Source organism: Myxine glutinosa, chromosome 2 (assembly GCF_964187855.1).
Source record: "Myxine glutinosa chromosome 2, kmMyxGlut1.1, whole genome shotgun sequence".
Taxonomy (NCBI): Eukaryota; Metazoa; Chordata; class Myxini; order Myxiniformes; family Myxinidae; genus Myxine; species Myxine glutinosa.
Window position 1 is genome coordinate 235,359,286 of NC_136262.1, and position 12,732 is coordinate 235,372,017.

At 44.3% G+C, this 12,732-nt stretch overlaps 1 protein-coding gene across 3 annotated transcripts in view; it reads left to right on the forward strand.

Annotated features, from left to right (window-relative positions):
• Positions 1-12,732, forward strand: part of LOC137420737 (GON-4-like protein) — a 177,833-nt gene that overhangs the window by 118,775 nt on the left and 46,326 nt on the right. For all 3 annotated transcript variants that reach the window (XM_078772346.1, XM_078772347.1, XM_068106068.2), the window contains 4 exons: positions 1,358-1,538; positions 5,024-5,165; positions 9,468-9,618; positions 12,380-12,496. In XM_078772346.1, coding sequence (XP_078628472.1) covers positions 1,358-1,538; positions 5,024-5,165; positions 9,468-9,618; positions 12,380-12,496 — 591 coding nt within the window. The remainder of the gene's footprint in view (positions 1-1,357; positions 1,539-5,023; positions 5,166-9,467; positions 9,619-12,379; positions 12,497-12,732) is intronic.

The following is a 12,732-nucleotide window of genomic DNA, read 5'->3' on the forward strand; positions in this document are numbered from 1 at the left end:
ATTTAAAAAGGCTTTGGCACTATCGAGCGGTAGTGAGCGAAATCCCAAAAAACTAATTTTTCTTTTCATATTTTTTTTTTTTTGCCTAAGACACTCCTAGGCCTCACTGATAAACCTCTGAAAGTTTGACGAACATCCGTTTAGCCATCTCTGAGAAAAATGGCGACACCGACAGTCAGACGCACAGACCAATATCTCGCTTATATAGTAGATAATAAAGGGTGCGGGAAACAAGAGGGGAGAGAGAGAGAAGCACAACAGTGGGGAGCAGGGACATCTGTGGAAGAGAGAGCTGACTGGGGCAGGGCACACAGGATAAACAAGATGGATACTATAGGGAATTTGAATGAGGTGGGTTTGAGGTGGATTAATGGGGGTAAAAAGATCAAGGTTTTGGATGGGGGAAGATATGAGATGGTGGTGAACAGCTGTTTTGAAGACCTGGAGGGAGGAGTGGGATTGAAGAGAGTGTAGAAATTGTTCCAAATGTGGGAAAAAGAGGAATGAAAGAGTGAAGGTGAGCAGTGAGTCTTGATTTTGTCAGTTTCACCAGAAGAGGGTTGCTGGCGCAGATCTTGTGCGTCCTGCAGGAATACTTTGGGGGGCAACACACAGACAGAGCAAGGGAGCTAGGCCGGAGAGGAAGACCACCAACCTGCCTGCAGTGAGAGTGAAAGGCCCTCGGAATCAGTTTCTTCATGGGAGATACCAATGGTCCTTAAAGCTTTTGGTTTCTGCAGCGTGAAGCTGAGATAGGTGTGAGCCAGGAGCACCAGCCCATAGGGGAGAGCAGTGCTCCATTAAGCTGCAGATGAAAGCTTTGTAAGTGGTGAGTAGCTCAGTTGTGCCGTTGACGATGGCATTGGCGACGATGGCGTCGTCCTTGGAACGGGCAACGTGGGATGGCATCATCATTGGAATGGGCGGCATGGGATGGTATTATCATTGGAATGGGTGTCGTTTGGTGCCTGTCGTAACTGCTCAAAGTTATAAGTAGCCACTCTAGCTCGTAGTACTATTATTATTGCTGTTGTATTTTAATTTTCATCAAGGATAATTTAGCATGCCTAATGCTGGTAATGTTTAATTTTTTTTTTAACCATCATTCAATATTGTATGTGTGTGCTATGTTGAGGAAATCTGCTAAATTGGCAGATTTCTGCCATGTATGGAGTTAATTTTTTCTGAATCTGCTAAATTGTAGGACTGTCTGCTATTTCTGGGGGTGGGGGTAGGGGGTTTGGCGGAGGAAGCATTTTCAGACCCGGCAGACTTCGGCCAATTGGTAGATTCAAACATTTTTTGTCTCAATATTGGTTTATTATAACATCTAATGCAAACTTTAATTTTGCTGTAGGAAGAGCTATCACACTTTGCAAAAGTGTCACAAATGTCATACCAGAGCAAAGTGCCGGGGTTCAGGACAACCTTCCAGGCCTGTAACCTTGAGGATGCGGTGTCATTGTTGAGGAATTACACGGAGGAGCTTCAGAAAAGTGAACACAATATTTACACCGGATACAGCTTCCGGAAACTTGGTATGTTTTGCTGTTGATTTGTCTCATGTTTCATAATTACAGTACAGGCAACACTCTGTATTCACGAGTTCTGCTTTTGTGGGTTTTGCGTATTCGTGAAACGGTATATGGATTCCACATTCGCGACCCATGTATTCACAGGGTTGTGATCCCCCATCACCACACCTCCAGGTCATCTCCCACCCATCCAACCACTAACATCAGTCACCAACATGGGACATGAGGGAGGGGATGGTGCACAGATGATGATACTTGCAGTACTGTATTTGGTTTGAAAACTTCGAATGCCTTGCTGTGCCTGTGCCACTGGACTCGCCATAGTTATCGTTTAATCACCGTTAGTCATGGCCTCTAAACACAAGATAAGTGGGGAAGGTGAGTCTGCTGGAAAGAGGCAGAAGAAAGTGAGGAGTTTGATCGAAAAAGTGAATGTGTTAGTCAGCCTGTTTGCAGGTGCAAGTGTGTCTTCAGTGGGCATACCTCATTCTTCTGACTTCCCCTCCAACCCATCATCATCATCATCATCATCATCACCATCACCATCATCATCATCATCATCATCATCATCATCATCATCATCATATGCCAATAAAAGCACATTATTCTGTACACTGCACTGTAATTATTTGAATCATGGTCAAATTTTAAGGGAATTTTTTTTATTTTTTTATTTTTGCCAATCACAGTGTCTTTTTTCAATTTCGCCAGTGACGTCACACTATAAACTCACCTTGATCCGGCGGTTTACATCCAGAAACTGCAGTATTTGGAGCTCGAATTCCGATACTGATTCCACCGTCATTAGCAACTCTGAAGGTTCTCACTATGTTGAAACTGATCTGTGGGATTTTGAAGAAGCTAGCAGCTCGGGTGCCAGCTTAGGATCCGAGGATCCTGGGTTCGAATCCCGGTCGATCGCTGAATTAACGCCAGGGGGGTTGACTCAGCCTGTCATCCTTCCGAGGTCGGCAAATTGAGTACCAGTTCACTGGTAATTCCCTGCTTGTCGTAAAAGGCGACAAAAAGGGTTGGCGGCAGGAAGGGCATCCGGCCGTAAAACATTGCTTCAAAAAGGGGACCCAAAAAACAACAACAACCACGGTCCCCGAAAAAGGCCAACCCCCGCTTTGCGGGGAAAAATGGCCTCTAAAAGGTGGTTTTTTTTTGGTTTTTTTTGGAGCAAAATTAGTGATGAAAACGCTTTTGGAGGAGTTGTGGAGCTTTCGTTTCGAGCCTTGTGCGAGCGATTCAGACAAACATGGTGTTAGTGAGGACTGCGGTGATATGTTTGTCGTGCAGATGAAAACGCCGGTCACATGTTCAATACAGATTGGTCAGTTTTTTTTTTTTCTCGTTAAATTGATGTTTATCAGGGATTTTGTATTAATTGATAAATCAGTTATATTACTGTATCTTATTTTCCTGTGTATTAACCGCACTTTTTATCGGCAAAAAAGTTAAAAGTTAGGGGTGTGGTTAATACAGATATATACCAAAAATTTTATTTTTATTTTTGTATACTAAGTCAAAGCTTCTGTAAGAACTAACACATAGAACATATAATAAAGGGAGCGGGAGACAAGAGGGGAGAGAGAGGGAAGCACAACAACAATAGAGAACAGGGACATCGGGAGATCTGTTGAAGGGAGAGAGCTGGGATGGGGTACACGGGATAAACAAGATGGACACTACTAGGACTTTCAGGAAATAAAACGGAATTTGAAAGAGGTGGAATTGAGATGGATTAACGGGGGTAGAAAAGATCAAGGTTTTGGATGACCTCAAGGGAGGAGTGGGATTGAATAGAGTGTGGGAGTTTGTTCCAGAGGCAGGGAAAAAGAGGAATAAAAGGGTGAATGCCTTACAAACAATCAATACTGATTTTCAATTATATTCCAATTGTCATACATGTACCAGTATATTCTACATATCAGGGAACGTTTAGAGCTTTCAAAATTATGTAAAACTATGTAAGTACAAGTGATCTTGGTTGGAGGGTGATGAGGTGGAGGAGGGTGATGTAGAGGAGTTGCTGGACTCGTACCAGGAGGAGCTCTCAAATGAAGACTTTCTACTGCTGGAAAAGGAATGCCAGGTGGATCTTAAACGTTGCAATTTAAATAAAATCAACTACTATAATAGTAAAAATAGGACAATAAGATGAGGATTGAGGCAGCACTCACCCTAACCTCTGCCTTTTATAATGGGGAATTAGTTTGAATTTACACGTTTTTCATTTACAACTCAGCTCTCAGGCTAAAGGTGAAGAGCTTAGCTAAGGAGGATGACTTTGGGGACTTCACAAACAGCCCGTCGTGGGCCTACATTTTCATGGCGCGCCATGATTTGTCGGTTTAACGCCGTACACACATCTCCCAACATGTACCCGATGACATGGCTGATGCGACTACGCACTTGCAGTCCTACATCATCAAGCTTTGCCGGGAGCATGATCTTTTTTTTGGAGGGTGAAAAACAGAGGTTATGTGTTAATACACGGTCACAGTTAATACACTGGAAAATATGGCATGACACAGGCACACTTGGACACTGCCCATGCACACTTGGACACTGTCCATGCACACTGGGATACCACCGCCCAGTAAACGAGGCTGGACCCAGTCTCCTGAATGTTACAGGAGCATCCTCTTTCAAACTTTCCTGGGACGCCATTTGTGCCTGTGGTCATGCTTTGTCATGTCTGTGCTGTGTCGTGCCGGGTCCATGCCCCACCTTCGTGTTCGTGCTGTGTTCTTCCGTGAACCTGTCGATGTCCCTCCCTAGTGACGGGGGGGGAGGAGGGGGAGAGAGGCATGGTTGCTCGGTGAGATCGGTTGCCGGCAAGCCCAAAACAGGTGTTCGATTCACCACTCAAATCGCCTGTGCACATGTGCTGGTCTCTGGGTAGATATGGTTTTGCACTTTCGAGCGACGGCTGTTTCCTATGCTTAATTGTGGGGGCGTATAACCACAAGTTATAGCCATCTCTGTTGTTTCATAAGATTACTCTGTCAAATGTTCCAAGTACAAAAGCGAACATCTTGGAGGCCCGATCCACACTCGGGGTATTTCGGACATACCTCATCCAATTTCTGGCAATCCTCGGATCTTTCAGCCATTGGTGTAGCATGAAACCATCCCGGTTTGTATTACTACAACCACTAAGGACGTATCCACGAGGCATATTTGTCGAAATTCGAAAATTATTCGGCGTTTGAGTTAAATTGTACTGCAATGTGGCCGTACAAAGTATTGATATGGCGGCCTGTCGGTTTCCGAGTGTGATGTCATGGCTATATGTGAAAAAGAAGAAGATTTCGACATTATTCTCAAAATTACTTTAGAAAATAGATATGATGTGTCTTTTTCTGATTTATAGAGTATGTAGGGATAGATTAGCATTGTGGTCTGAGCATTTGGAATCCTCTTTAAGAAGATTGCTTTGGAACAAAGGGCTCTGGCAATGACTTGTGTTTATCTTTCAGGAAAAGCAGGGCCACTTGCTCATCGAACGGCCATGACTATTGCAAGCAGCAGCGTGTTCATGTACCCAGAGCTGCTGCCCACTCGCATGCTAAAACCAGCTTCCAAGAAGCAAAAAACATTTTTTACCAAAGGCGAAGACAAGTGAGTTCAATGATGTAACAGCTGGAGTTGAAGTATGCAGTGTATAATTTGCCTATGATTGGGGATTGAAAGCAATTCTACAACATGTTTTCCATTGTAATTATTAGAAACAGCGAGTTTGTAATCTCTTTACCTTCTTGCATCTATAAACGATCTAATGTGTATCAGTCTTAATCGTGGAGGCTAGTACCGTTCTGCATCCGTGAACAAGTTGAACAGGCCGAAGAATCCTAAGCACAATACAACAGGACAACAACAGGCATTTTAAGGCCATTTTCCCTGCAAGAGCGTGGGTTAGCCTTGGGGTCCCCATGACAATCTTCTCCATTTTGCCCTATTTTCTGCATCTCCCCTTGTTAACTCCCTTGCCCGCATTTCTTCTTCTACCATTTTTAGCCAAGTCTTTCTCGGTCTTCCCCGTCCTCTACTTCCTTCTACATTCATTTCCATCACTCTTCTCAACCAGTCACTTTCATCCTTCCTCAACACATGACCAAACCATCTCAAACTGTTTCTCTTCACAGCATCCATCACAGGCTCTATTCCCATCATCTTTCGCAATTCATCATTTGTCTTCCTCTCTCTCAACGATACTCCACACATCCACCGAACCATTCGCATTTCCACCCCTTCCAGCCTTCGTTGGTGCTCTACGTTCATTACCCATGTCTCGCTCCCATAAATCATAACACTTCTCACACATGCAGCATACACCTTTCCCTTCAGCTTCAACGACACTCCCCTCCTCGTCAGCATGCCACTCAGTTCCCGAAACTTCTTTCATGCACATCTCACTCCAGCAACCGTTGCCGAGTCTGATCCACCTTCTCCATTCAGCATGTCTCCGAGGTAACAAAATGTTTTCACACCTTCCAGCTTCACGCCGTCTCCAAGATCCATCTCAACATTTCCTCCATCTGCAGCTCCCTCTGTGCACACCTTACACTTGAATGTACCTGCCACACTGGTTAATGACCCTCTCAAACCACTACATTTTTTATGAACCCACTCCGCGCACATTGTACATTGAATGGAATTCACTCCGACACCCTTCCTGCACACAGCACACTGCCACTTCCCAGTTCTTTCCACCTCACCACATGCTTTACCACTTGCCATCACCTTCGTTTTTCCGATATTCACCTTCAGACATTTTGGCTCCATACATCCCTTCCACTTGTTCACCTTCTCCTTCAGTCCATCCATACTTTCTGCAATCAACACCAGATCATCTGCATACAACAACTCCCACGGTAAACACTCCTTTACGTTCCGAGCCAGCACCTCCATCACAGCTACAAATAGTAGTGGACTTAGTACCGACCCCTGATGCACTCCCACCTTCACCTCAAACTCACCACTGTTCCCGTCCTTCGTCCTTACAGCTGTGCACGCTCTATTGTACATTGCCATCACTACTCTGATCAACCATTCCTCCACTCCTAACTTCCTCAATGCCCATGTCACTACTTCACGTGGAACCCCATTGAATGCTTTCTCCAGATCAACAAGCCCAAGAAACAACTTCTTCCTCTTCTCCATGTACTTCTCCTGCAACTGCCTCACAATAAAAAGCGCGTCTGTCATTCCTCTTCCTGGCATAAATCCAAACTGCATTTCGTCAATCTTCACTTTCTTCCTTATCCTCCTCTCCAACACCCTTTCCAATACCTTCATTCAATGCTCCAACAACTTTATCGCTCGATACGAGCCACAGTCCAAAGGGTCACCTTTCCCCTTGTATAGAGGGATGTGGGTACTCATTTCCCAAGCCACTGGAATGCGGCCTTCTTTCACCACCAGATTGCAGATCTCTGTCATTCTCTTCACACCCCAACTTCCTGCTGCCTTCAACATATCTCCCACAACTCCTGTCGGCCCTCCCGCTTTTCTACTCTTCATTGCTTTTATCGCTTCCTCAACTTCCTTCTCGGTTATCTTCTCTGCCGGTCCTAAAACTGGGTTACTCTCTATGTTGCCATCCCATTCATTCTCTGCATTCAACAGTATTTCCATATATCTTTTCCATCTTCCTTTAATTCCATCTGGGTCCACAACGATTTTTCCCGCTTCATCCTTCAAGCAACTCACCCCCATCACATCACACCTCTCTTTCGCTATCTGCTTTGCAATCCTGAATACCGCTCTCTGACCCTCTTCCAAATCCAAGCGTTCTCCGAACATTTTCCTCCATGCCTCCTGCGCCTTTGCTACCTATTTCTTTGCAGGCTTTTTGGCTGCCTTATAACTTTCATACTCTGCCTTTTCTGCCCCCATACCCTTCGCCTTCTGCCACTCCTTGAACTTCTTCCTCTTCTCGTCAATCTTCTTTCCAACTTCATCATCCCACCACCATGTTTCCGAGTGCCTCGGTGGTCCTTTTGTCCATCCACATACCTCACCAACGGCTCCCAACAGACTATCTTTCATTGACATCCAACCACTTTCAAGCTCAACCACATCATCCTCTACCATACTCAGCCTCTCTTTTAATGCCTCCCTCACTGTCACCTCTTTCAACCTCCACACCTTCATTGTCGGTTGGTACTTCACCCGCCGAGCTGTCATCGCACCTTTCACCCTTATGTCGCAGACAACCAAGTGGTGCTGTGAAACAGCCTCCTCCCCCGGGATCACCATTGTGTCCTGGAGGTGCCCCCTATCTCGCCTTCGCACCAGCAGGTAGTCAACAGTTGTCGTCGACCCACCTGACGTGTATGTAACAAGCTTATTATCCTCTTTCTGGATCAGAGTATTACAAATCAGCTCCATCAGGAAACTCCAAAATCCTTTCACCTTCTCCATTTCTCACACCATATCCGTAACCCCCATGAACTCCCTCAAAACCGTCCATACTCCTTCCCGCATGTCCATTTAGGTCTCCTCCTAACACAACAACTTCCTTATCTTTCACGTTTTCCATCAGCTTCTATATTGCACACCAGAACTTGTCCTTCTCTTCATCGCTCCGACCAACCTGCGGAGCATATCCCGAGATGACGTTCACCGAGAGCTTTCCAATCATCATTTTCACCATCATCAATCTTTCATTCACTCTCGTCACACTCACCACACTGTCTGCAAACTCCTCAGAAAACAGGACACCAACACCATTCACGCCTTCTGGGCACCCTTGCCACACAAACTTGTATTTCTGTCCCTGCCTGCCCTTCACCATTCTCACACCACTTCCCTTCCATCTCGTCTCCTGCACACAACATATGTCCACTCTTCTTCTGACCAATACTTAATCCTAAGCACAATGGGTTAGCATAATGCATGGTAAGCTCTTTGCTTTACACTTCGATCATAATTTTGTGCCTCCATACATTATTTAATGCCAATTGTTACCCTCGCCAGAGGAGAGGGTATTGCATTTGAGTCCGTTTGTCTGTCTCTGTCTGTTTGTCTGTTTGTTTGTCCGCACAGAATAATATGATTTTCTCTGCAACCGTTGGTCCGATTGACAGGAAATTTTCACCATAGGTACACTTCCACCTGCATAATTTTTTAATGATAATTATGACGTCATATGTCACGTGGTTCGGCCGACATCTTGGAAAAACCGAAAAATATTGCACCTCTATATCTCCGAAAACGCTGAATAGAAAAAATTGAGATGTGGCTCATTGTAAAGAACTCTCCATGGGGAATAAAATATGTTATCCATTATGACGTCATAATTTCACAAGTACAAAACTTTATCTGATCAAGATGAAATTTCTTGAGCATCATGTAGGTATAAATTGGTGGAGGGGAAAAAAAATAATGATGACGTCAGCGATCACGTGGTTTGGCCGCCATATTTGTTTTAACACAAAAGCCTTAAAAAACACTAAAAACACGTCCTGGCTAGGGTCTGTAATCTCTGATTGCTCGTTCTTGTTTTAAATGTGTTTTTGCCAGACTTTTATGTAACCATATTTTTTCAAATCTGCACAATGACTGACAACTTTGAATGGATTACAGAGTTGCATGGGAAGAATTGGAACCTGGGAATGATGATGTCCAACTTTGTTATACGTTATTAATCCCAGTCGTTTAAATGTTTGAGATCAGATTGCAAACATGGTGTCGACAATCACTTCAACTTTGGATTATTTTTTAAATAACCATTCTGAATTGGCATTAGAATATTTCCTATATTTTGCATGCAGTAATCAATATTTTTAATACAAACACGCTGTTTGACCTCATCTGACTTTTAATCCTTTTTGCACAATTCGTGCAGCTGAGCCATACCTCTCAAACATATAAATGTGTATCGAATTTTAATCTGATTCTGTTTTTAATACCTTTCAGCTTGTTAGCTCTTGGTTTGAAGCATTTTGAAGGCAGCAGCAATCCCAAGGCCCTTATCAGTCAGTACCTGATGTCTTTCAAGAGCCCACAGCAAATATACATCAGGATAAAGAATGCGATGGCGAGACAAGCTGAGGACAATGCCATTAAGGTAATGGAGTTTATTGAAATGACGTGCTGGGCCATCTAAATATTTTGTACTCATAAGGCTGCGTTTGAATCTTTCTCTTCACGTTCCCCAAGATGTTTGAACTTTGCTGAGGCAGAAAGGATACGTTTCTTTTGTTACCAGCCAAAGTTTGTCGAGTGTACATTTATAAAGGAGATTTTGTAAATTCCTTGGCTATCATTAAAATATAATTCCTCAAAACATACACGACTAGAATGGCACTCTGTAGAGAATTCAGCCAGGCTGAACAGTTGAAGTTTTGTAAATATATATATATATATATTTTTTTCCCAGTATCGAGGCTCGTGTAAGAGCTAACACATTGAACATGAAAACATGTACAGACACATAAAACATGCAATGAAGGGAGCAGGAGACAAGAGGAGGAGAGAGAGGGAAGCACAAAAGCACAACAACAGAAGAGAACAGGGACATCGGTAGATCTGTGGAAGGGGGAGGGCTGGGGTGGGGTACATGGTATAAACTATAAAGCAATGAACACTTCTAGGAATTTCAGGAAAGAAGTTGGGGATTGAAAGAGGTGGATTTGGGGTGTTTTAACAGGGGTGGAAAAGATCAAGGTTTTGGATGGGGGAAGATAAGAGCCAAGATAAGAGCCAAGATAAGCTAAGACAGGAGATAAGGGAGGAGAGGGATTGAAGAGAGTGTGGGAGTTTGTTCCAGAGGCGGGAGAAAAGAGGAGTGAAGGTAAGCAGAGAGTCTTGATTTTGGCAGTTTCAGTAGAAGTGGGTTGCTGGCAGATGTTGTGCGTCCTGCAGGAATATTTGGGGGACACAAGCCGCTCATTGGCATACGTGTGGTACTGCTCCTGCCCCAGCTTATCGATCTGGCGCACAGTGTTGATGACTGCTGGGTCTGCCAGGTCCCTGCTGTCTAGTACCAGGAGATCATTGCTGTCATCACAGAAGGGGTTCCCCATCTCTCTCATGACACCAGAGAGTGACTTCACATCTCAAGCAAACGCCAGCTGTGTATGCTTTGTCTGCTCATGGTGCCTGGAATCAGTCTTCTTTGTTCTCATCTCTGCTGTGGCTTGGAACTCAGCAATCACTCTTGCCATCTCAGGACCGGACACCATCCAGCGCCGCAATGCTGCAGGATTCTCAGTCAGTCCGACTGCTCCGCCATCGCCTTTCACTGATGCGTTATTCTGCTCATGTGCCTGGTCGATGGCCAAAGCAGAGAATGCATGTGTTGTCTTCTTCACTGAGAAGTTCCCAGCCATGAACTCTGCGAACACATCTGGATGCTTGTCTTCGAGTGCCACCATGTCACGCAAGTGAACTGGAATCCACCTTGCGTAATTTGTGTGCCCCAGGGCAAAGAACCGGGGTACAATCTTGGTCAAGGCATCGATGTAGAGCATGAAGTCGCCCTCGCGTAGCGATCTCACGTAGATCATGATTTCCAGTTCCAGCTGCAGGATAATCGACCAGAACTTGAACTGGGGACTTGTATCAGCTCGGCTAGCACACCAGTCTTCTACTGACATTGGAACCTGTCCCTCATCCAACCCGTCACAGTATTGGGTGTAACCCTCCTGTCGAAGGAGATACAAAACACTAGCTGTGACAAAGCCCAGAGAGAGCTGGAGGAGCAAGGCCGGAGAGGAGTCGGTAGAAGACAGAAAGACCACCAACCTGCCTGCGGTGAGAGAGAGAAAGGCCCTCAGAATCAGCTTAATCGCGGGAGATTCCAATGATTCTGAGTGCTTTGGTTTCAACCGCGTGAAGCCGAGCTAGGTGTGAGGCAGGAGCACCAGCCAGAGGGGAGAGCAGTATTCCATTGAGCTGCAGATGAAAGCTTTGTATGTGGTGAGGAGCTCAGAAATGTCCAGAAAGGACTTCGTATGACGGAGGATGCCCAGTCATCAACTGCTTGAAGATCAAGCCAGTCGGCCTGAGTGAAATGCCAGACTCGTCGACGCTGCGGTGGCTCTCTGAGAATGGCCAGAGAGATATCCACTTTAACAAGCAAATAATCAGAAGAACCGACCGTTTGGAGCAGAATAAGAGCAGCAGACATTTGCAGGGAAGTTTGTCATAACCAAGTCGAGAAGAGAAGATGCTCCATTGACTGAGATCTGGGTCAGGAAATTGACAGATTTTGTCACTCCCAATGAGTCGCAGTTCACTGATAGGCCAGATCTGCATTCAGACCTAAACTAAAATATAATCTGCTTGTTCTTGTCACCTACTCAAAATCATCCAGCAAAATCATCCATATTTGTCATAATCCTTCCACAACCTTTTGAATTGTATATCGTTTTTGTCCCCATCTCGCAATGGTGAACAATCACTCAAAAATTATCATATCCAGATCTAGATCTTAACCAAAATCAAATCAATTCATCCTGATCACACACCAAAATGTCCGCCAAGTTGTTGTTTTTCGAATCCGTCCATACTGTTTGAGATATCCTGCTCACATCAGACAGACAGGGATGAAAACTTAACCTATAATAATTAAAATACTGTACTTACAAAATGTCAGTCATTATACTGTATATACAACAACACAACAACATGCATTTTAAGGCCATTTTCCCTGCTAGAGCGGGGGTTACTGTATATACTGTATATGCATTAGATAATGTTGAGTTGAATTTTCTTTATACTGTCAAGTAGAAAAATTGCGTTGTTCGTTTTTGGAAGGTTTTTGTACTTTTAATAGACCCAGTTAACCTCATCGGTATAGCTGATTTTATGATTGTGTTTGATAGTTGTACAAGAACACCAAGACACTCCCACCAATGCCCAAGCTGTGTAAAGACGTGCTTCCAGAGGAAGCTATGGCTCCTTTGAACATGGATTCAATGCATCTCCCAGATTGGCTTCAGGTAAAAGAGATCTTGCAGAGTGAATATCAACTTTCTGATGCACTTGCATGGACCATAACCCTTCGTGTTTGTTTGCCTTGGCATTCATTGTCTCTGTAATGTAAGAGAACCGTTTGTCTGTCTGTGTTGCCATTTTTCTCTAAGATGGCTGAATGGATATCTTCGTCAAACTTTCATGGGTTCATCAGTGAGTGCCAGGAGTGTTTTGGGCAACAACAACAACAAAAAATTGAAAA